Genomic DNA, 26319 nt, shown 5'->3' on the forward strand with positions numbered 1-26319 from the left:
CAGGAGCACCAATTTGAAAGCATGTGGATAGTAATGCTATAGGAGTAAGATGGTACAAATTTTACATAGCCATTTTTCTGACAGCTCTGTACTTAAATGGGCAGAAAATCAATAACATTAAGACTGAGTGTCACAGGCTTTGGAAAGAGTTACATCAATGCAAAAACAGAATAGACAAAGCCAAAAGAGATTATAACCACAGATAGCCCAAGGGACAGATGAAATCATGGGTTATGATGTTTTTAAAAACAAAAAAAAAGGGTTGTTCCCACAACCAAACCCCAAATGTCTTGCCTCCTACTTTTTCACAGTTTTTTTATTAAGAGGTAAGATTGCAGTCAAAAATGCTACTACATTTCACTCAAAAGCATGAAGTCTCTTAGTGAAAGGGGTAAGCATTCTCCTTTTTGCAGGTATACTTCTGGAAAATCGGTACCATACTTACTGCTCAAAGTTAAGCTTGCTGGTGCAGGCAGCAAGCCTCCACTTGCAAACAGTAGCTGCAAAAGATAGTGTGCTCCCTCTCCTGACAGTCACAGCCAAAATTTGGCACAAAGAGTGGAAAGGGTGACAGCAAAACAAACATGGCAGAGAAAGGACTAGCCTCCTACTCCTGCCCCAGAAATCCCTGCACAGGAAAGCACTTTAAGGATTACCCCTCGTCTCCACAACATGAAATGTACTAAAAGCTCAAGGAACTTGCACACCTGTGCCAACAGGCCAACGCTAGGCCCTGTGACTCACATAAGCCCCTCCTAACATAGGGAGACACTGGAAAAATGGCCATACCTGAAAAGCAAAGGACAATGACTGCCCGCCACCCCAAATAAGCAGTTGGCTGTAGAGTGCCAGGTTCTCAACACAGGCTGCATAACCACAGGGGCTGGAGGACACAGTTAGCCCATCTGATCAAGCACTGCTGGTGTACCTTTATTTAAATTCTCTTTGTTGTTAAGTTCTCACCTGTCTTGTTGGCAAGTTGTGATATTGTAGTATGAGCCTGGTGTTGACACTGTGGCTCCATGTGTTGCCAAGGGCTGCTGTCACACAACTAGATTCCCTCTTCCCACTTCCAGAAGCTCCTGAAGATAAATATGAAAGAAACTGCATCAGGACTGCGCCAAAGAAATGGGTTCAGCATGGAAACTCTAATCAGTCATCTCAGGTCATTCCCCAAGCTAGGTAATCACAAGTGGTACTTAATAGGTGGCACTATTGCATAAATGTCCTACCTTTCTGATTTATTTATACAACTGCAGTGTGAGTTCTCCAACTTGCCCTCTGATACCTAGACAAAGTGGCAAGAATTAAGGATACGTTGCAAAGTAATACCTACCTTCCTGGAGAGACTGGCACATTTTCTAAATATCTGGAGGTGCATCATGCATGGGGGACACTTGCCTTTCTTCTTTAGACATACCGTCACCAAGCAAACCAACCTTCATGAGCACAGAGGAGAGGGAAGCAGGCCAGCAGAGTGACCGTACGATGACATAACAAAAAGGGAAACTAAAGGAAGAGAACTTGGTGCCACAACACACCAATCTAAAAATCAGAATGCTGCTTCCTGCCACCAGGCATCCCACACATTTTCTAAGATTTGCAAAGAAGGGAGCCCCTGAGCTGTATATACCATTCTGGTGTCTCTGAAATCATATGAACTTTATGAAACCCTGAAAGAAAATGCACTTTGCTGCAATCAGCAATGACAAAATAAAGAAGTGTTTCCAGTAATGCCACATGACACTGCATCTGAGCTTTTTCGTACTGAAACCAGAGACATCTATACATACACACATATACACATGCAGGCAGGTAGGTGCCCAAGACCTTCATCTTTGCTTACCACAAGTTCTGTGTAAGACGAACAGATAGATGGGTGACTTGTTTGTACTTCAAATCACAGTTCAAGAACAGAGCAAGCCAGACAAACCAAAAAAATTCAGCAAAAAAATCCCAATTGTTATGTGGGTATAAATGATCATGTGCAAGCTGAAAATTGAACTGAGGCAGACAGTCCATACTGTTATAAAGCTATGAGTGTTGACCTGAAGCTGAATGAGAGAAATTTAGATTTATAGACAGGGAACTTCCTATAATCTATCAGACAATGAACTAAATTACTTCCCCAGGACAGTCATGAAATCCTTGTCAACTAAGTCAGTTAAAGATAGGCCAGACACTTACTCTGCAACACAAAATTCAGAGCGGCCTTATGTTTCCGTCAAAATTATCAGTAATGCAACAGTTAATGTTGAAACTTAAATTATAAGTACTAGGTTTTGGAAACAATACTGTACTAAGATGACAAAGTCATCTCATGGCCCAGCAGAGCTTCTGGAAGATTCCCAGCTAAAACCATGACAACCCTTCATTGCTTTTGGATTTGCAAGGTTGTGGGTTTTGTTACTTTTCTCCCCAACTATTCAGAGCAGAAACATAAATTCTTCATTCACTAAAGCTTTTATTTTGGAAAAATACCCAGTAAAGGGTAAGACCAAAAGTGTTGGTATGCAGTAATAATCATTATTTCTTTCACTGCCAGTAGTTTGCAAGCAATGAGGACACTGTATTAGGCAGCATTAGGCAGAGGAGAGGAGCAGGCTGGAGAGATTGTAGGGCACTACAGGTCTCAGCTGAAAACCTCAAACCTCTCCCACAAGTAACACAAGGTTCAGTTAGCATCAACTGGATTTGGATTAGGTCTTTTGGATTTGAATTAGGTCTGTTTAAGGTCTACAATAGAAATGAGTGAAGAATCTGGTTCAAGGCAATAGTTTGACAAGAGTCTGGACTCTGCACTTGTCTGAATTACTTCCCACATCACTGGAACTCACTGTGACACGCACAACATTTGCTTCTGCAGAACAACATCAGTTCTTGTCTGAAAACAGGCTACAGTTGTGCCATCCTACAAGGATGGCTGCTTTTCTTTCCTCAAAATAAAGGTGTTAATATCTTGATAAGCATCAAACTTCCACCTGAATATCTCATCGCAGGAGCACCTAACTGGAAGTTTCAGTATTAGGAGTCCTATTCTGTTAATTAGTCTAACCCATCTTTATTAGGAAGGTGGATGTGCTGACAATAATAACTTCTCTTCATCTATGCTTTGGATTTAATTTGCCAGCTGGAAGAAAGAACAGGTTCAATGGTTAAAGCAGGGTGCTGGGAGGCCTGTATTCCATTCCCTTAAAATGACTTAAACTACATTACTTAATTAAGTTCATTAAGTTCTACAAACTTTTGTTTTTGTGCTAACACCACAAGAGTAAAATGTCATAACTGTACAAACAGGCTAAGGGAGAATAAAAGACAGCGAAGAAGCTTTAAAGTTTTGCAATCCTCTTTTTGTCATGTGCAATAAGCTGCAAATTCCTCCTGTAGTCAAATTGTCCTTTCCCACCTACTAGAAATGGGTAGGAATCACAAAATTCAAGTGAGGCAGCCAAGTGTGAGTTCTGGTGGGTGTAGGGGTGTTCCCCTCACAGCTGGTCTAATTGCACCCCTGCCTGCATCTGGAAGCCACTGCTTCGCACCACCGAGAAGCAATTCACCCACGGCTGCTTGGAGACCTCTGACTACAGACAAAAAGCCCAGACATTCCAGAAGGAGCTACTGTCGGCACAGAACAGCCACGAAATTCACATCTAAACTTCCCTCAAATTATGTCTCTCTGCTATTAGCTAACAGAAGGAGCAACATCTTGCTGTTAAAACCCTAAGCTGGGCATTTAAGTGGTTAAAAGTCTGTAGCCTGCTGGTATTATGGAGATATCACTCCATAGCAATTCCTAATTCTGCATTCCTTCCAGGCCTAAAACCTGTCCCAGAGTGAACAGAAGTGCTAGAGATGTAAGGCTTGTGGCAGAACAAGTAGCTAATTGCTGTCACTTATTTTATTTTATTATACAGGAGAAAGCCTACTGTACCATACTGTGTCAGCCCCTGTCTGAAGAGGGCTGTTTGTGTGACCCACTTTCAGGCAAATCCTCTTCTGTGTAGTTATTCAAATTTATGACTCTGGTGCAAAGTGGTTAGTAAGCCTGGAGCAAATTTACAGCAAAGACTTTTTACAGGGTGGAAAGGAATGCCTCACAGGAAAGGTTTCCATTTTTTGCAGGAATCCTCCTGCAAGCTGATGCATTAGGCAGACTGAGAGGCAAACCAACAAGAAGTGAAGTAAACTGAGTGAGAAGCACTGCCAGCTTTGCAAAGAAGTTCAAGGGCAGCGACAGCATGTGCTTCATTCCTTCTTGCTCTAAACACAAAAAGATAGTAAATGTCTGAGAGGAAGGAAAGGGGATATGTTAGAAAACAGATTTATATTCAAACATGGCCTTAAAAAAACCTCAGACTGATCTTTTCTGTTATTTCAACCACTAGTTAGTCATTAATGAACTGGACAAAGGAAGTGGATAAATAATACTCTTCAAAAAGAGAGTAATACTTTTCAGCATGCATTACCTTGTTCTTCCAAACTCTGACATTTTCACACTTACATATGGGAGTATCAGACCAACCTTGGCCAAGAAAAAAGCAGGCTCATAAGTGACTTTGATCTCTGTTCAGAGGTCCCTAAACCGTCTGATCTGCACCACCTCAGAGTGGTATGGAGCAACAGCTCCCAGCTGTGACATGAAGGTGTTTATCCGTGCTGTGGGGTGGATGTTCCACAGAGCCAGCGATGCGCCACCACTTGACAGGCAGCAGTTCCCATCTCTCCAGCCTGCTTAAAGCACAGCTCTCACTCCAGTCACTGCTGGCGTGATGCTTTTTGCTCAGGACACGGGTGATACAGGGAGCACAGGGACTATGAGATGAAAAAAACAGGTCTCACAGACAGATGTGTGAAAGGTGGCAGATCTCAGTTTATGGATGCAGTAGGTGGGAAAAGGGAGTGGGTGGCCAGAAGCAGAGATGGGATCCTAGCATGGGGAAGTGAAGGTGCATGCTAAAAAGGTAGGAGAAGACCTTTGAACAACCCTCTGCTTTATATATATTCAGATCCAGCTCAAGTAAAACGAAGTGGTTATTTCAATTCCTGTAAACAGTCCTCCCTGCCTCACAAAAAAAGAACTAGCATTAAACTGATCTTCAAAGGGCACGTCAGCAGACAGGCCAAGGACTGCATGAGGAACCTGTTCTACAGTCTCCTGTGAAACTGAGCTCTTCAGGGCACCAGTGCAGACACCAGCAGAGACTGTATCTGTTCTGGATCGCAAGCATAAAGGAGGAACTGGCTGCTTCACTCTCACTGAACAGCTGTCACAGTGAAAATAAAGCTTCTTGTGGTCTGAGTCAAATGCAAAGTAAATGCCTCTCCACAATCGGGGGAAAAACAAACCACAGAAGAAAGGGTGATTCTTCAGCTTAGGCCTGCAGTGCTGCTTCCAAGCAGAGGATGAGGCTCACACCGGGCTCCACTGCACTGGGAGGAGCTGTTGGTGGAACTGGGCAACAACAGTTGGCCCTACTTATACACAAGGGCTACAAGCATTTTGTTTGTTTCCCCCCATCAATGCAATTAAAACAAGCCTTCTGTAAGTACTTTCCTAACCACTAAGATGAATGCCACCTATAGGCAGGATGAGGAAAGTGGGTTTATTCCATCTTCCATTTTTCACTGGGGGAAACAGTAGGATTAAAGCTATTCAGCTCAATACTGGGTTTGAGATTATTCTATTATGTCCAACCAGAAAATTATAAGTACAGACATGGTCTCAAACATCTTCTCGTTCTCTGCATATAAAGAGGTACCATTTTATAGACTCATGTAACCAAGTCACAGTAGTTGCAAATATGGGTTGAAGGGGATTTAATCATAAAGGAACTTCAGTTTCATTAGTGTTCCATCCTACAAAAATTAGGATAACTATACCAGTGCCTTGAATCAAATAAAATAGAATTCTTAAAACAACATTTTTAAATGCAAGGACTCCTTGCAGGCAGAATATGATTATACACTTGATAAAAAAAACCAAAGCTGTTCCTTGTTGGTATAACTGCAGAGAGCAATGAATTCCACCCTTTCCACATTCTCATATAGATTTTTGTCTTTCCAGATGAAAGAGTCATTGCCTGGCAGGTTCATCCCCACCACTGGGCCCCTTTGCAATCTCTATCAATTTCATAATTCAAAAATCTTTTCTCATCAAATGAAAAAAAGGGATCGATGCACAGTATGACAGTGAGATCACAAAATACAGAAGCAACCAGTCCCCAAATCTTTCAAACCTTAACATCGAATCATCTTGATAAAAGCCTGATTTATTAAAAAGGAGGAAAAAACTCTCCAAAAGTACAGAGAAAATATTTATGAAGAACTAAACTACTAAGCTCAACAGAAACAGCACACCATGCAATAAGAATGAAAGTACCTTCCCTCTTGCTCAGGCTGTGCAGCTTTCTGGTTCACTGGCAGAGCTCATAAAGATCACTGCTTTTCACCTACATTGCATTTAGTCTGTATTTTTGGTGTAGATCTATAGCAATGACACCAGAAGGGACAGAGGAGAAAGAAAAAAAAAAAGAAAAAAGAAAAAAAAAAAACCCTCAACCCCCAATCTATTATTCCATCTTCACCTACTCAGAAAGTATAAAAATATCCAATGGTGGAAAAACCCATCACACAGTAAAAAAACAACCCACAGGACAAACTCATCTGTGAAGTAACTAACAAGAGTGCCCTCCAAACTCCCACGTGCTCACTTCTGCCATTTTCAGCCCTTCTCCACAGCTTTTTCTTTAGGCAAAAGGTGACTCTGATTCTCTTACCCTACAGTGGTGACCTTCTCATTCTCTGCACTGGTCAGCCAAGGTGTGTCCCAGAGTCTTCCTGCCATATACTCTACCTTCACAAAACTAACAGAAAATGAGGGAGGATGAAAAAAACCGAGTCTTTTACACTAAAGCCACGGCCCCAGCAGTAGACAACTAGTTAGACCGCCATTTGATATCACCCACTTGAGACAAAGCACAGACCAAAACGCATATATACATACACCTAGGTAATCACCAGACAGAAATTACTGATTTTTACAAACAGACACTAAAGCAAACATTGCTCCCCGTTCCAACTGTACAGATCTGTTTCAGTTAATGGGTTATGCAGGCATATCAACAGCAGCGTCTGGTTCATCTTCGGAGAAAAATCAAAACTTACTTCCTAGAGCACAATATTGCATTTATACAGCCTTTTATTATTTAGGATATGGCAGGAAAACCAGTTGCTGCTCTAAGAAATCAAGCTTGGCCACAAAACCAGCCATGTAAAAATTCTAACTTTTAATATGCTTATTCTCTTCCTTTTATTAAGAAAGGGAATCTGGCAATTTTACTCCCCGAAACCACCTAGTTCTAAATCTGTGCAAAGCGCACACACACACCCCCACCCCCCACCCCCCCACCCCCCGATTATTCCAGCTTACTTCAAGTTTTAATTAAAAACAAGTAAAAATATTTTACCTGGAAGCTGGAATTGTTTAGTAATCAATGATGTGTAATTTAGTCATGTCCCCTCCCTTTTTTAAAATAGTACAGTCATTAAAATACACTTAGCAAATGAAGCAATTAAGTGCAAACCCCTACTAATCACCAGTGAAAAAAAAGTTTCAATGGAAAATTTTTTTACCCCCCCCCCAGTTTGTAGCTATGCTACTCCTGCAGCACTGAAATGCCTACTAGAGATTACTCTGAAAAGACTGTTCTGATTCAATCGTCATCATCAAAAGACCAAAACCTGCCACTTACAGACTCCAGCTGCAATGTTCTGATGGAGAGACAGCAGTGAATGTGACCGAAAGGGAATGAGCTCACTTCTCATTTTGGACAACATGGTTTATTTATCTCATATGCCCCAAAGAGGTGAGTTTTCACACTTTTTTGTTTATCATAGTATTTATGTGTATGTGTACACATTCTGGGTGCTTTTTCCAGTGTTAATCTGATATTAGATCAAGAATAAGTAATTTCTGTTGACTTGGTTTCAGCCATTTATTATTTCTCTTGTGACAGCTCCTAGGACTCTCATCTGCGATATGTAAACCACTATACAAACAGAGAACAAAAAGATAGTTCCTGACCTAAAGACCTTTTCATGAGAACTGCAGTTTAAGAGTCTCTTAGCTGCTGGTTATTATCCCCCAGGTACAAGGAATCTTCTCTAAGGGATGAGGGAAATATGTGACAGGCCAGCAAAACTAGATATAAATAAGGACTTCCAGTATCCTCATGACACTTTAGAAGCTTTTTCAAATAAGCAGCGTTAACCATTATTTTCCCCTAAAAAATCAGCTGGGACCTCTGTCCAGGTCAAGATGTAGGAAGGGTCCTCCAGAGAACTGGACCGATGCTGGTTTGTTTTTAATCCCACACCAGCATGCCCACTGCAGCCAGTGTGGTTTGCAACAGAGCACCTCACTCCCTGACACTGCTGAGTTTGTGTCAGTGCTGTTTTGAGTTGAGAGAGAGACAGACAGAGAGAGACGCTCTAGCACTAAGACTCCTGTCTGCTGACTTAAAAAAGGAACTGACATTAAGAAACAAGAAAATCCAGTTGGTCTGATTTCTCACCAGACAATCATCTACCAGCCATGACCAAAACAGTCAGGTCTCGGGAGATCCGTGGAGGTGGGAAGACAGCTGGTGGTCTACAGCACCTGAAACAGGGACCAAACCAGGGAATCAGGGAGCTGAAATCCTTGGGAACAGATACTTTCTTTTTACAGGTGTAAACCTTCTGCCTCTGTGGCCCAACAACATACCACAAAGTGATGAACTTCAGGCACACTATCATTGCTGCATTGCTACTGTGAATGATCAAATGAGTAGCACTTTGGTGGGAGAGATCGTAAAAACCAAGTAGAAGACAGCAATTAACTGCTTTCTGTAACCAAGAATAAATTATTTACCCTTCAGCTAAACCTCCTTCCCTATCTAACGACATTTTTTGAGAAATACCCTCTTTTTTTAAAATCTAGAATTGGAAAAAAAAACCCCAAAACCAAACAACCCAGATCTGGAATTCTGCCTGCCTGCACTTATAAAGGATGCATACGTTGAAAAACAAAGCTTGTCCAATCATGGCATCTGGCAATGCTAGGGCCCTGTGAACCAGAAAGTGCTTTTAATTATCACCTCACCAATCATGCTACAAGTTACTGCTGTATTTTTTGGTTAAGTTCCCTCAGGGAATTAAACCGATCATGATATTAATCAGAAGGCACGTAGGAGGGAGGGGGCAGAATGCTAGAATTACACGTATGTAGGTTCCTTAAGGCTTGAATAAAGAACTAAAATTTAGAATCCTGCTGTCAGAGCAACTGAAGACTTGCATGCTGCAAGCCTCGGCCCTCTGACCTACACAGCCAAGGCATTATCGTATCTGATTTTCCCAGGATGGTTAATCTCAGCTGCTAAACTTCATCAGTCTCTGCTAGTGTTTACCCATCATCTGGATTTGCCACTTCCGAACTTTCCAGGCTAGAAGCAAATGAGCCAGCTGTCACACTCCTTCCTGACATGGACAAAAAAAAAACCCCCAACGTAACAGTCTGAAGTCTGGAAGCCTAAATGGCTAAATCCCAGAAAGGCAGAACAAAAAATAATACATCTAGGGGGAGGAGAGGTAGATGTAGCTCTGAAACTGCAGCGAATTTCAGAATGCAGCTCACAGCAGCACAGTCACATTAGGATGCTGTGGTCCAAGACACAGACTGTATTCCCATAGTCTACATTTTTGTCCATAAAATATGTTCTGGTAAAGAAACAATGTCTTGGCAGCTTAGCTCTTGTACCCGCAAAACTGACACAGTGCAGGCAAAAGCAGCAGTAGTCCAGGCAAGGTAGGAGACAGTCCGCAAATGAACCTTAAATTACATTTGAGAGTCAGGGCGCGGAAGGGTGGTTGGGGTAGGAGAGAGAGAGTCAAGTTTGCTGCACATTGAGTTCTCCATCGAAGTGGCCAATAAAAGCACCAATTAGTGCTAACATACCCAGGGTGTTTCTGACATGGCTGTCCATTTCCCGGGGAGCAGGCTGATGGTATGCCTACATGGCAGATGGAAAAGGACAGTAGGTGTGTGCAAGCTAGTTTTAAATGAGCGCTAAGGTCTGCCTTGGTAAATATATTCTGCTAGGAAGCCAGAGAGAGCTTCATGCTGCTACAGCCAGAACACTGCCAGCACCTGAGCTTGCTCAATTAACACTAGTCCTGACATTCAGCCTACACCACTGTGGACCTTTCTCAATATATTCAACATAAAAAACCTTTAGCAAATAACAATTTCTGATCACAGCCTAGTTCCATGGATTTGAACTAGTGAATTAAGTTATCTGTCCTTTTCACTCCTGAGCACAGGAGTATTTCAGTAGTGGTCCTCTTTTGGAATAATTTTCAAATTTAGTGAGTGACAGTTTTTTGATAGAGAGGGTAGAAACATGCAATAACTAAGATTCCAGGGTGGGGCTGTTAACCACAAAGACTATGTTTAACAATCACTGTTAAACTGTACTTCAAGTTGAGATTTTTTTTGTATGCAAACTGAGCAAACTGCTTTACTTTGCATGATGACCATCATAATTTCTTTGAAAATTTAGCCTTCAGTGTTCTTAACGCTGGTCCCACAGATTACAGTTACAACAATTCCCTATAGGTGTAAATAAAACCAACAATCTTAGAGCTGTAAAGCTTGGATCATGAGCCAGAGTTATCAAAACTGAAATTCCAGGGCAAAACAATTCTCTTTCAGCCTGCAACATGGAAACAGAGGTCAGCCAAACATTTGGGGGCTAGAGATGACTGTGAATTACAGCTGTTCACATCTGGAGTTCAGATTTGGCCAAACTCTTAATACTATCCATCACAAAAACTAAACTGAAAGAATGTTTTGGTTGTATGATTAGGAATATAAAAGTTAGGAAACATTAAATGTAAAAAATGCTATGTGCGACTTTAACTCTGCCTACCAAATGCAGAACAAGGGACTCCATTATTTCTCACAACGAATATCATCAGGCTTGACTGTGGCATTTCTTAACTGGTGACTATTTAACTACAAGTCTGCATTTGCCAATATAGGTTTCACTGGCTGCATCTATTCCTCAGCGCAGCGGGGCCTGTGACACAAACTGAGGGCTGTGACGGTGGCCCATCCACTCCTCTTTTGGGCTGGCCTGGTGAACCCTGACCATTCCCCTCGCAGATGCATCTGCGTGCTTGGAGTACCTGCATGACAGATGTTAATTGGGCATTCTCACATTTTTTTTTTATTGCACAGCCAATATACCCATGTATATGACTCCAATACACACTCGTGTATAAGACGTCTTCCCTCTCACTATAAGCTGAATAACAAACCATTTTAGTACATGCGAGACCACAGTGGCTCACTGTTCAGAGCATGTTTGTTTATGTACTTAGACACACATACACGCAGAGGCAGTATGTAACATGGAGGATATTAAAACGACCGAGGATTACAGGGGTCTGGCTTTACTCCCTGACTGACACAGAGTTTCCAGGAGGTTCTCAGCAAGTCAGTCCCCCTCTTCACAGCACAGTCCCCCATCCTTGAGTGGAGGAGGTATATGCTTTTTTTTTTCATCTCATTCTCAGAAAGGAATGACTCACTTTATCTCAAACTAAGCAAATTAAATTTTGGACAACAACCAAAACTGGAAAACTTCATCCCAATAAGCTTTTCTGACTGAAGAGAGAGGATTAGAAGGGAAACAGTTACACAGCCTTAAATATAGGAGGTTCCTTCCATTCCTGGTATAATGCAAAATATTCCAAGATGTGCCAACTTTTCACTATAGTCTGCATCAGGCAGCGACAGGACACCAAAGTGCTCCGTAGAAAGTAATGCATAAATCCCAAATGATCTTTTGACTCTTCTCTCATGAGATGTATTACATTTTTAAAGTAAGTGAAATACAAAAATTGCAAAATATCACTTTTAATCCTTGGACTACAAAATGGTTGAATCCTCTAGAGGCCAGTCGGGGCCAGAAACAACTTTTTTTCCCTTTTTCCCAGATTTGGTCAGGCAAGGAGGAGGGCAAGGGGAAAGGGAGAGAGCAAAGAGTGGTTGGTTTCAAATAGCAACATTGTCCAAAAGGGTGAAAGGGAACAGATGGCCGTGGAAAATGCAGCCTCAAAGCCTTAAAGAAAAGGGCTATTTTGACAGATCTTGCTGTTTCCTATTCAGGCATGAACACTCTGGCACGGAGAGTTAAGACGATACAAGGAACAACCTCTGTTCCCAGCAACTGACTACGGGCAACTGGCCTCTGAAGCTCTCTGAGAAAAACAACATGAGACAGACAGACAAACAGATATGGCAGCAAGCCCAGATCTCAGCCACCGGGGGGGGAGGGGGGGAGATGGGGGGAGGGGGGGATGGGAAGGGAAGAGAAGAAAAAAAAAAAAAACCCAGAAAGGCTAGAAACAGCTGCCTTTTCCTGGCTCCAGCGCAGAGCATTAGAAAGACCTTGTCCAGCCTTTCTCATCTTCCTTTTCAGTGAAACTTCTTCAAGGGGTCACCCTCAAGCTGTTGGTCTTTGCCCTAAGGGGAGGTGAAAAAGAGGACAGAGCAGAGCTCGTCTGGCTCAATGAAATCTGCTTCCTTTAATCACAAAGACCTCCCTCCAGCTAACGAAGAAGAACTCTAAATGTAAAAAAGCATAATTAATGCTGGATTTTTGCATGCAAAAAGGTTGAGAAATTTTAAGTTGTGGCTCCCACAGTACGTGTAATTTGTTTGCATAGTATACAGCAGCAAGCCATTATATCCGAGGGCAGGGAGAATTGCACTCGCTGTGGGAAACAGTGCTCCTGCGCGTCCTGACTTTTTCTATCTTTCCTAATCAAGACAGTGTACCAACAACTGTTTCATTCACCGACTCTGGGCATGTCCTAGCAGATAGAGACTTCAGGTTTGAATGGCAGCTTCACGTCCATACCCAAAATTTAGAAAGAGACCAAAGCCATTAAGTATAACCAGACTTCACTGTTTCCAGCATCCATAGAGTGAGGGATGAATCTGAATATGTGAATTTCTTTCTGAATTACGCACTGTTTTAATTTCTTAGGGCAGAGCCTGATATACTGTTTCCAGCCTACACTTGCCCTTGGGCAGAAGCGCTGAGCGACCACACCTTCCCTTTGCACTGTAACCTGGACCAGAGCAACGGCAGTGTCACACACCAACTGGAGGGAGGAAAAGAAGGGGCAACTGGTGTAAATATTAACTATCTCCACAATTCTTCCCCGAGGTGGGGAAGTAGCTATCATCCCAATTTTAATATCCTCCTTTTTAAAAATCATTGAAGGAAAGAGATAATAAAGAATTGTGGGTGTTCACATGCCAGAACTCCAAATGAAGAAATGTAAATGCTACATACTGATCCTATCTGTGCCTTTGTTCCCTCATCTGTGAAGCAGCATTTGTTAACTTTAGTCAATCAATAGTAAATGCATAGAAAAAACAGACAACAGCAACAAATCCGCTGGAAATCCTCAGGCTCTAATGAATCCAAATTATTATCAAAACCTTGGGTTTCTACAATGTGTAAATTGTTTGGGGGTTTCCCCCCCCAAGGACAGCCAATATAGTCATTACTAGCTGTAATTGTTAATTTGTAACTAAATAGATAGGATCTGACTAGTAGAAGTAGTCAAACAATAAATAAAATACCTTATTTAGGCTAAATCAGATAAAAACCATTTCTTTTCTTCTTAACCATGTGCTTCCTGAGACTGAGTAACTGCTCCAGGCTATACTTATTATTACAGGAATCTCAAATGTGGATTATTGGCTAAGTATTAATGAGCATTGAACTTGTTGATTCATCTTTCTTCTCTATGTTTCCTGGAGTTAAGTCAACCAGGTAGAGTTACCCCATAGTTTTCACTCTGCTTTACTTGCAGTGCACAACTCCTGTTCCCTGCCAGCATAACGAACGGTGCTCACAAACCCATTCTGTCTTTCACATTGCAGGACAGGTGGTCCCTCAGCATATTCCCACACATTCCAAATATTTTAAGTGTTCCACATCTGTTGTCTAAAACATTCTTAGTTCCCTGTAAGAACAGTAGGAGATGAAACCAAAAAGTTATATATAACATAGTAACCGATCTTTTATGCCACACGAGCTCTCTGTCATTTCAATGAGATGATAAATTTCAAAAAAGAGCTCTACCTTCATTCGTTATAATATAGCTATTAAAAATTCTTGTGGAGAAGATAACTTGAGAATTAACATGACAGCTGTAACAGCCCAGATAATAAACTTGAGTGTGGGTGTGTCTTTTTTATTTTTTAACAGTGCCCGCTGATCTATGGGAAATTTTAAAAAGTAAGGAATGAATGCGATCTACACATTTTCTGACCATACAAACCACTCTATCTGAAAAAAACAACACCCCCCAAAACAATCCAACCAAAAAAAAGCATCAAAACAAACAAAAAATGCCAAATAAACCAACCACTTCCCCATGTACATATAAACAACCTGGGTGGAATTGTTAGAAGTGCTCAGTGTTGGCCTACAGCTGGTAAAGGAAACGTTCAATGCTTTCAATTATTTTTTTTTCCCCAGTATAAGAAGGAACCTGATCAGGTGTGCTTTAAAAACATATGACTACAAGTAATTCTCAGTGATGAAACAGAGCCACTGGTCAAGATCTGAGACCAGGAAGTTAAAAGCACTAATTGCATCTCAACTACTAAGCTACTGTTAGGAGGCAGAAAATGACTGCCCAGGCTGTAACTGGGATAGGTGATAAGCATCCGCATTTCTGCTCTCGCTGAAAGAGCTCTGAGATGGCAACAACTACCAGCAGCTGGGAATCTGGTTTGCATCTCAGTGCAGAAGCTGGCATGTCTCACTTTACCAGCACTGCAGCTCTACTGGGCACTGGCTTGTTACGGACTGTGGCAGGAGACTGTCCCCTGCTGCATGACCAATGCCATTTCCAACAACACAAAGGCATTCCTTCGCATACTTTGCCAGCCTGAACACACTTCAGCTAGGAGAGCTGATGCCTTATCGTATGAGATGTTAGCAGTACAAACGTGATCTCCATAGCTATGCAATACAAACAAATGCTCTCTGGTGTTTTGTTTTTTTTTGTTGGCTTGTTTTTTAAATGAAAAAGAAACCTTCTATTCTGAGAAGGTTCTATTCTATTCTCTAACAGAAATGTTATAGGAGATCTCGTATGTGACAGACACAAGACTATGCCTCAGGGAAAACGATGCCACTGTATGGTCGTGTTCAACATACATCAAATGCCTTGGTACTTCCCACGGGGCCAGGACTGAAACTGAGGCATTTAAGCAAACTTGCCTCAATTGATTTTGGAAGACAACTACCTTTGCCCAGCCCTAAATCAATACTGACTGCAAGACACAGTATCTCACCAGTGCATAATGGCAACACGATGTTGGATATGAATGAGAATTAGACATCTTCACCAAAACCAGAACTGGATATACAGTAAGTGGAACTGACCCGTGGAAGAAGAGGATTTTAGCTTTCTTTTTAATAGCGCAAAACTTGGTCCCTCTCACCATAAACTCCAAGAAGCCTACAACATCCTGGTACCACAGTGAGAAGTGGAAAGACAAGAGAAAGCGGGACAGCTACGCTGAGGCACATCAGTGGGTGCCACAGATGGAGCCAGAGAGACAAGGATTGTGGGATTTTCACTGGACCTGCAAATCCTACTTTTCTAAAAACAATTCTGAAGCACACTTGTTAGCATTCTTACCTCTGCAAAGCAAGAGTCTGCCAAAGACTGAAAGATGACTGAGAAGTCAGAATAAAAACTACCTGCAATTACATACAAAGATTCATTTTTGTTGTGGAAAGAATTTCAACAGCCAAGAGGATAATTTCAGCAGAAAATTCAGCATGTCCAAAGGAACTCATACAGCAGACTTCAATGAAGTTTCTGCTAACAATACCGTGTACTTGTCAATATACTGTCTAAACTTTTAAACTATACTGAATACTTCTAAAGAAAAAAAAAATCAAGTAAAGGTTGATATATTTTCACTGGTATGATAGGAGATAAAATACCTTTTTGGACCTTGTTCTCTCCAGAATCCAGAAAGGCCTGAACTATATTCCAGTACGTCAGAGGATGACTTTACACAAACAGAAGAGCTTCAGAGGCATTCGCTAGCCCCTCAAACTGCCCTATTCTCTCTGCAGTCCATACAAAAACTTAATTCTGGGGATCTCTCTAGACTGTAAGTGCCTCAGGCAGTCTAACGAACACTTGGGCAGAAAGGACTTGTATGCAATTAAATGATTACTGTAAACCCAGGATACTCTCTAATGAAGAGCACAGTGCTTCACAGGCAAGCTCAAGCTGGCTTCAGAGCAAGGGAATTTGCTGGCACTGATAAATAATTTCTGATACCTGAGAGAGCAGCTGGGTTCCCTCACAAAGTTTTGGATGGTATCACCTTCTGCCTAAGGTTTTTTAGCTCTTCCTTGTTCAACCAGTTAAGTTTTCACTTCCGCAGCAAACTCTGCTGAAAAGCCCAGTGGTGCAGAGGGCAGCAGCGGTTACTAAGCGAGGGACAGTCTTTCCTCAGAAAATTAGGTTTGATCCTGTTTCTTTGCACGATGCTGCCACGGTGATGTTATTTCATAAGAGATAAAAGAAAATATTTTTAAGTCACTGATGATCCCACAGCAACATCAAGAGCATTAAACTGGAATCTGAACAGTGGGGGGAGATAGAGACGGAAGCAGGCAGGGTCTGCCTCAGATTTGCTCTGCAGTCCTGGCAATCTCCAAAACTTGCCAAAGAAACTATATGAGAAAATATCCAAGGTGTACAAATATATTTCAAAACATCACACACTGTCATTACTCAATCACACCTTGCAATGTAAGGTGCTTTTAAAACTTTGATTTCTGGAGTCAAGTGATTATGGAAAAACCCCATGGTTTCCTATGCAGCCTTTCCCCCTCTCCTGCACCCAGCATATAGCTATTTCTGTGTCATGGCAAGTAGGAAAGTGGCTTGAAAACAGTTGTGACTGCAACCCCAAAGTTTAGGAGTCAAGGGGTAAAAAAAAAGATTTCCCAAATATGTCTCTCTCAAAACTCAATTTTCTGAGCCTACTGTAGACGGCCAATCCTAATATTCAAGTCTGGCAATATTGATGTAGTTATAGCAACGTCAGCTACTTGATCGGTCAAATTTATTTTGCCATTTCAATATGAAATATATGATATGAATATTGCATGAATCATCATTTGACTATAAGTAGTCATCTGAGGTTACTACATGTTTTGAATCTGTCTAGCTGCAGCACAACAGATACACAAACTCTTTTTATCTGCAATGAATTCCTCTAGATCTTCTGTTTTCTGTATGTTTCCACTGAGACCAGGTAAGGCCGCAGGTAACTGCAGCCAAATCACTCCATGCATGTGCCTTATTCCCCGTGCTAGAAACTTGCAGGACTTTAAAAATGTATTCTTGTATAAGTAACACAATAAGCAGCTGTAAAAATAGCTGTGACATCAATTATCCAACATCCTCCAACTCTGGAATGAGCTGCCAACACTCCTACAATTTTTCATTTCTATATGGTTTCTCAAAACTGAAGGCAGACATCCAGAACTTTACTAAGTTCTTTCCTGACACTATCTCTGGAAATACAAATGGCATCTACAAATATTAAGGATAATTTCTCCCATTTTTTTAGCGTACAAGCAGATTATTATTCATATAAGATGGTTTGGTCTGGGGTCTACGGTACCTTTAACCAGGTAAAGGCTACTTTCTGAGCTCAGAGGTCCAGCTAATTTTCCACCACCTTGTAGTTCATCCTTCCAGTCTACTTCTTCCTAATTTCACTACAAGGACATTACAGCAGACCATGTCAAAAATATCTGCTAAATGGAAGATTAAACCACATCAGCTGCCCTGTCCACATCCACCAGGCCAGTCATCCCATCATACAAGACAATCACTGGTGAGGTGAAATTTGCCTTTGGTAAACCCAGGCCGGCTGTTTCCAATCACCTTCTTAACTCCACATGGAAACCTTAGATGAGATTGCCTATTCATTCCAAAAGAATTCTGTGATTTTGGTGTCTTACCACAGAATGAAAGAAAAAACCAAAACACCTATACTCCAGCTAAACTTAAATATCTGTTTTAAATGTTGATAGGTTTGATAGATGCTTAACTAAATAATGTCAACTCCCTACTTTTCAAACACAAATTGGCAACATTTGCAACTAAAATTGCAAGCTGTAGACATAGGATTTTTTTTTCTTTAAAATAAAAAGAAAATTCAACAGCTTGTTACGACTAAGTTTACTCCATAACTGAGAATATTATGAGGGTGTTTAGGATGACTGGGTAGATAAAGATCAGTGGATTCAACTGACTGCCCATACAGTCACAGGAGAAAACTGCATGCTTACTCTCCTTCAGCAATCCTCTTGACATATTAATGGATTTGCCATGGGAACTAACTGTATAACCTTATTCATCCCTTCCTCTGTGAATAGTGTACCTTAAAAAAAAATACTTGGGAAGCATAGCATGATTGAGAGTGATGATCAGGTGTGTGAATTTCTGCACTCTCATGTGCCAGAAGATTGGCTCTGCGTTGAGACACTAAGTACTTTTTATACATGGGTCCAGATGTTAAGCAGACAGCTCTAATGCAGGTTTCCTTCTGCTCATCCTGCCAAGGATTCTGTAGCCTCTGAACACACTCAGGAGCTGTGATGGGATTGAGTTTCCATGCTTAGGTCAGTTCCTGGCAGCGGCAGATGTGACAAATGATGTGACAAACTGCATATGATGTTTTGGTGAGGATTTAGACTTTTAGCTTTTACCTAATAATACGGTCTGCAATGCTCAGAATCTCCTACATTTCATGGAGGCCTCTCCTTTTAAAAAAGAACATGGAGAACAGATACACAGAAGCCCAAAGCTATAGCAATTATTTTGCATTTTCCAGCCCCACATAAAAATCGGACAATGGAGGCAGTGAGCAATAAGGATTAAGTCTTCACACCATCACTCCGAATAACACAGAGGAGAATGGCTTTTCCTAGTAAAAGGAGAGTGCTCTCAGTCTAAAATGTTATCTTGAGGACTTCATGCTATCTAGAGTTTCAAAGGCATTCTTATTGCCCACTTCTGGTGACAGTGTCTACAGGGCAGCAGCAAGGGACCTTTGAGAGATACACTTTACTCAGGAGAGGAATGGACAGGAGTTACCATGTCCTGCCCCTAACAGAGCATGTTCTCCAATATGGATGTTATTGCCAGTACTCCTCTAAAGTGAATCCTGACATTGAAATCCCACCTCCACAAACATGGTGGTTCGCCCGTCCAGTTCTTTGCAGACTGAGAAAGACTTCGCTAAATTAATTCCACAACAGAAGCTCAGATGATCACACAATTCTGAGCTGGAGGCACTGACTGCACATTTGCCTACAGTGTTTCTGTCCTAACTCTACCAAGACTTGTGCTTTCCACAGGTTAGGAATGCATTTAGATTCCATTGCTGCTTAGCCTCCAAGAGCAGGATCCACATACGCTACTTTCACCATTTCTGCTGAGCTCAGATCCACACGAGACTGCGATACGTGCCTTTGCCGCTTTCTGCACAGCTGGCAGCAATTCAGTAGAGCTGGCACCAAGTCACTGGATGCACACAGCCCTGCAGCACTCCTCCCCGGCAGCGGAGCCTACTGACAGCTTCCCCGCTCGCTGCACTGGCTCTCCAGTTCATTGTCCTTATTTTCAGGCAGGCCTGTATCCATAATCCAGTGTGTCTGAAACACCTTCTGAGGCCCTGTGTGAAGACTCTGGTTAACAGCTCCACTCCAGAGGTAAGCTATATCCTCCTGCACTAAAGTTTGTCTGTGTCATTTCATCCTCCTTGACTTTGAGACTGTAAAATTAACCCCTGGACTTGTTTCACTGCCTTCTAGGCCAAATGCAAAAAACATTGCTTTGGACAGAAATGCTTTTAAATGTAGATAGCCAACAGTGTGTACATTTACATCAAAACCCAACCATTGGTAGACTCCACAGTCGTACAGTTGTTCTTTTGTGGAAAAAGGGAAGAAAGAGTAAGCTGCAAAAGACAAACACAACTGGAAGTTGGTCTGGTCACATAAAATCTTGAAAAACTGCAACTTGGGTTGGAAAGTAGCTGCATTCATGTAAATGAAAGATGGTGAAAAAGATTTGCAGAAAGTACTCTGTCACACCATCCTAACCTGGTAATAAATAGTGCTTTATGTCACATGAAAATAGTACTGTATGACCCATTAAAAAATAATACACTGTTTTAGTCTGTTACTTTCACCAGGGGAACGGCTACTTGGCTGATGACTATGCCAGTCGCAGCCTACAAGGACTGTTCCCTAGGTTGTGACATATCTCTACCCTTTTTATGCTAGTGTTGCCTTGGAACTTCTGAAGATTCAGCAACAGAAGTAGAGATGACTTGCTAAGCTGCATATCCAGTCCTCTGAAGCATGTGACTGTTTTCCAGCATAACCTAATTGCCAGAAAGTAAAACAAGTTTAGTCATTGACCAGTGATGTCATTCTGGGCATTCCTACTGCATATATGGGTGAAATGACCCATCCTCTCCAAAAAGCAGGACTGTGGCTTTGCTATCTGTCTTGGAATCAATGAAGCCAACTGACTTCTGCTTCTGTAAAGCAACAGCATGGGCAAATTCATTCTGCCTGATGTGAAGAAAGAGAAATACAACCAGAAGACCACCTACCCACATAGCAAAAACAGGTAACTGCTGCTCTTCCACCTCCTCTGGAGCTACGTATCCTACCTTAGAATCACAGAATGGCAGGGGCTGGAAGGCACCTCTGGAGCTCATCTTGTCCAACCCCCCTACTTGAGCAGGGACACCCAGAGCAGGGGGCACAGGACCACGTCCAGGCGGGGTGTGAATGTCTCCAGGGAAGGGACCCCACAGCCTCCCTGGGCAGCCTGTGCCACTGCTCTGGCATCCCCACAGGAAAGAAGCTTTTTCTCATATTGAGGTGGAACTTCCCGTGTTCCAACTTGTGCCCATTGCCCCTTGTCCTGTCATTGGGCACCACTGAAAAGAGTCTAGTCCCATCGTCCTGACACCCACCCTTCAGATGTTTATAGGTATTGATAAGATCCCCCCTCATTCTTCTTAGGCATGAACTCTAGGATTTTATTACATTACACTTTGAAACAATTAAAATTTCTTCACACTTGGGTTAGGAGTATGTCAAACAAATAACTTGAGTGCTATGATGGAATACAATCCCTGGGGAATTCCACTTATGCTTCTCCAGCAGAACTTGTACTACGGTTCTGAGCCCTTAATTTTGAAAACAAATGAACGAGAACACTGATTAAGAAGTAGAACAATTATGATATTAACTTTGTTACCAAATAACAGCATGATTAAAGATAAGATCAACCTGACATATAAAGAAAGGACTAAATATGGACTAAGTGTCTTAGTGAATGTGGCTAAACAGTTGATTTTCTCTTGCAAAATCAACTTCGAATTTTGCCCTTATATAAGCTCTCAGAAAACCTCTACACTGGTAGAAAATTTCTGTAACTTAAAGGCTCCGGGTGGCATAGGTGAACTGGATGGATGTGGGGTTCGGAGCTAACCCACAACAGAACAGAGCCATCTCACAGAAGCTTACATCCAATCTCAAACATGAAGCGTCAACAAAAAGTTGAAGGCCTGAATAATGTAGAAAGATTAACTTCCCCTGTAAAACAGGGTCTGGGGAAGTGAAAAGATAGATTTATCATATGCACGTTTTCAACGCAGGAGAAAAATACAAAAGCATATGTGGAATTGCTCTTTGAGGATGCTGTATGAAGAAATACAACTAACCTGCCACCAAGCCACAGGAGACCTGGAAAGCACATAGTGGCAGTGACACTGTGTTGAGTTTCCGGAATAAATAGACAGAAGAAAGCAAGCATTTTTTCCTATGGGCAATGCCCATGAGCATTTCATAGATGCTGGATCTCAGGTAAGTGAAAGTTTAAGTAGTCTGGTTTGGTATTGTTCAGATATTAAATGAATGTGCTCTACGAATGAATATGGCATATTTCTTTGCCATACACATTACATCTTCTATAATTGTAAATTAAACAACATTCTTCACTTAATTATCATGCTATAAACATGATAGAAGAAAAATGTTTAGGAAGTGGTAGTTAGGGAAGTGCCTCCTGGATACTGTGGATCATCACAACATTCTATAACCTCCATTACTGTCAATGGGGGTGCACATGATAAGCATCTTGCATGTTAGTACCTACTTAGACAATCAAACCTTTCAGCCAGAAATAAGGAATATCCAAATATCTGGTACTTCCTGGATGCCAACGATTCTTCAAAGTCTTTTATGTTGGTTCTAAAGGATGTGCTTCAGCTCTCTTCGCCAAAGTAATCACTGGAAAAGGTTTATAATAACCAGAATGGACTGTTCTTACCCTAACTTTGAACATTTTTTTCCGTAAGGAAGACTAATCCTTAAAACAATTTGTAAAAAACATTGAGTGAAAATGAATCATATGAAATTAACTAACTGGTTCTGTCAATGAGTAATAGGAATTCCATCATTTACATTTTTGAACAATAAATATTCAGGTTTAAATTTTGACCTTGCTAGTATCATCAACATAGGCAAAATAAAACTCATACTATGTGGTCAGCTCAAAAATGAGGCCACGTAACTATTTCACCATGCACTTCCTAACTCAGTCAACAATATCAAGCTACTTTGGAAACACAGCAGAATTTGTTAAGAGGTCAAGAAATTCACCTTTCCAACTTAGCTAAACTCAATTTGTTGTTAAAGCAACAGCTCATGCACCAAAAGCCAGAAGACAAAAGCACCCTTCTTGTACTTGCTCACTTTATAGAAGTGGGGTATTTGGATTCAAAGCTTTGCTGCTCACTGCAGACTTGTATTACAGCTCTCTAATTTCCACCTGCAGGTGGGTACATGTGCCCAGCTGTTCCCGCAGGCAGCAGGACTTCTAGGGACATCTTTGGTGGCAGATTTGGGCTTACCCACTTAAACAGTTTTACATCTGCAGTGTCCAGCCATTTCTGGTGAACAGAAGCATCTCACCAGCTTGCAGCCATGGCTAACCTACAGTCATACACACTGAATGAAATTAACAACTTGTAGACTCTATACTCGAACACTGGCTATGCTGGTAATATTTCCCAACCAAAGGGAGTAACAAAAAACAAAACACAACAAAACAAACAACAACAAAAAACACCCACAACCAAAAAACCCCACCCAACCAAAAAAAAAAACCAAACCCAACCAAAAAACCAAAACGGATTTTTAAAATAAATAAATAAAACTTCTAAAGACTAAGTGTTTTGTGAAAACACATACATGCCAGTAAATCTGAGAGACACAGGCCACACTGCTACCTGCCAAGCAGATTTCCTGCAGAACCCTGCTGCTTTCCAGCCCACCCTTTGGCAGCCTGCCCAAAGGACAGCTTTGGACTGAGGACCCAGGACTTCCAAGGGAACAGTTTAGGAGACATAAGAATGGGGGAGGGTATCCACATTCACAGTTTTTCAAACAATATGTTGCAACTTGTAGCAGACACTTAAATTTTTGTCTTTCTATTCCAATTAGATTTTCTGAAAACTCAGGAATTATTGCACAACAGAAGTGTCATTTACCAGCCACTCCTATTACGAAGAACCACAGGCTTAATCCTTTACTGGAAAGCCGATCAACTGCCTCTCAATTACGCTTCCCTTTTCTCCCCTCTATGAAATTTTCATTCTCACCTGGAGCTGGAGTTGTTCCGTAACTTTTAGTTTGGGAAACTATCACAGAACTGTCTTCCAGGTCACCCGACCAGTCTCCCTACTCTAACATCTGACCACTGTTGGCTAGGACAGTGCACAAAGGCCTTTAATACTACAACCAAATGACTTTCAAGAAGAAAGAGGCAATTTGCAAGACAGATTTACATAATCAAACCTCTGACAGAAGTTGGACAACAGCAGTGTTGGATCTCTGACAAATGTATCAACACTCACCTTCATGTATGTACAGACACAACATACTTCTAGAGTACCTTAGAAAGAACTGGTACCTACTAATATTCTCACGGTACTTGACCCTAAACGTGGACATATTTTGTGTATGCAATATATGCACAGCTATGGCTCAAAGTTGCCATTCAAAGGTTATGGTGGCAAAGATAACATAACGCTTAGGAAGAGCTGCCCAAATTCTGTAGGGATACTAACAAACTTTATCACATCTAGAACTTTTCCTGGGATCTCACAAGGCAAGGTTAATATAATCTTTATTTTAAAGGCAATCATTGCCAAACAAAAATAGATTACTTGACCTATGCTAAAAAAAGGCTGGGCTTCCATACTCAGGTTTTTTCATTTAGCCAATGCATGTTATATCCTATCTCTTGTGAGAAGTGCCACAGGAATTTCAATGAGTTCAGATGGTGAAAATAACAGACTTGTGCTTCATGTGAAAGACAGCATTTCAACAAAAACAGTGCCTTTATGTCACTCCCAGCGACTGCCTCAATGCTAACCGAGCAGGAAATAAGATGCTTACTGAACAACCAATGCTATTCTGTGCCCAACAGAAGTTTATCACGCTGGTTTCAGCCCAATCCTACTCTATTTACAAGATATGGCAAGATTAGAGCCAGAGGCACCACAGTCGTTTGTCAGTTAACACAGCTAACTACAGCAAGAACATACTAATGAAAAACTGAAATTAGTCATCCTCCATTGGGTTCTCTAGATTTTCTCTTCAGATGCTGTGACATATATAAGCAATAACCGTTGCAACTTCGATGAAATTACAGAAGTTATAGAAATAGTTTTCAAACAACAGTAATACATTTAATTGTGTTAGTATGGTATCCAAAGGCATTACTGTGGGGTTAAACCTCCAATAATATAACTTATTTTGCTTTGAGTTTATAAGTGCATAGTCGCTGTTAGACTCTTGTTTGCAGAATAGAGACTGGTATGAAAGCCATGGTCAGTGCTCATCAGCACCTCATACATCCTAGTGTAAAGGTATGGCGCAACTTGTATCAGGACATTGCCATTAGTTCAACCTACAACAACTTTAGTCTTCCCCTTGAAGCGTTTAGCAATAGTGCTGAGTTTGGTTAACACAGCTGTATGGTATTTTCTCAGTTCAAAAAGAGAGGGAAAAGTAAATAAGGTACTGTAATGAACTTTGCCACACCACAAACGTGTTGTCTTATCCAAAGTAAAGTACGTGTAGCACATGAATCAACTGGGAATGTAATGTTAGAGACTAAGGCATGTATTGGCTGCAAAAGGGCAGAATTGTTCTTATTCTAGCCATTACGCTGTCTGATTTTTTTCTTCCTTAGATAAAAAATATCCATGGAAAGAAGAAAGGAACCAAATAGCCAGTGCTTCTAGCAGAACCCAAGCACTGTTGTTTCATTGTCTACAACCGCAAGCACGCCACCTTCAGGAACAAGCAAGGAGAAAGAGGAGTTCATTTACTGCACAGAATTCTACAGTGAGATATACACAAAAACTTAACTCATTCTCGTGTAAAAATTAGTGTTTTCGGGCCAAACACAGCAACATATCAAACTCGGAACACATAAGTAGTTAATGTTAGTATTTATATCCATGTGGATAATGACTTCAGAATGGAAGAATCCAGTTCCTTTCCATCCTAAATTTGCTGTCAGCTACAACACCAAATACATAAATGAGATACATCAGTGGAAAATATCTAATCTTGTCTTCTTCCACAACATAGCACTGGTATTCACATGTGTTTTTGAATCTTAATGATTATTTTCTAAAAACAGCCAGCTAGTAACTATGATTCACTGTAACTGTATTAATGCTATAGTTACAATTCTTTTTCAAATCAATTTATTTCACAGCTCCACCTTTAATGTCATCTGTAAGCAGATAAATATATCAGATTTTATGTATTCTGACTCAAAGTTTATTTGAAAACAAGAATGATTAACATAAAGCAAAACTGACCATATCTGCTATAAGAGTTCATGCGTAATGATCCTTCATACGCTCTCTATAGCACACAGTCCACCTCCTTTGATTGCTGTACCTTGAGGCTGGAATGCAATACCTGCTCAGCAGCTCCCCAGCTGTACTGTTTAGCAGCTTGGGGTAAAAAGTGAATCACTGTACTCAACAACTCATACCTACCCAGCAGAAAAAAACAGAATATATGTATGCAGAAC

The 26319-nt window shown here is 41.2% G+C and overlaps 1 protein-coding gene across 17 annotated transcripts in view; it reads right to left on the reverse strand.

Annotated features, from left to right (window-relative positions):
- RAD51B (RAD51 paralog B) overlaps positions 1 to 26319 on the reverse strand; it is a 473504-nt gene that overhangs the window by 164900 nt on the left and 282285 nt on the right. For 13 of the 17 annotated variants that reach the window (XM_075103134.1, XM_075103136.1, XM_075103126.1 and 10 more), the window contains one exon: positions 964 to 1082. The exons of 3 other annotated variants lie outside the window; for them this stretch is intronic. In XM_075103134.1, coding sequence (XP_074959235.1) covers positions 964 to 1082 — 119 coding nt within the window. Of the gene's footprint in view, positions 1 to 928; positions 1083 to 26319 lie in introns of those variants that run through there. One more of the 17 variants, XM_075103130.1, reaches the window with a different exon arrangement.

This window comes from Phalacrocorax aristotelis, chromosome 9 (genome assembly GCF_949628215.1).
Source record: "Phalacrocorax aristotelis chromosome 9, bGulAri2.1, whole genome shotgun sequence".
NCBI classification, from domain to species: Eukaryota; Metazoa; Chordata; class Aves; order Suliformes; family Phalacrocoracidae; genus Phalacrocorax; species Phalacrocorax aristotelis.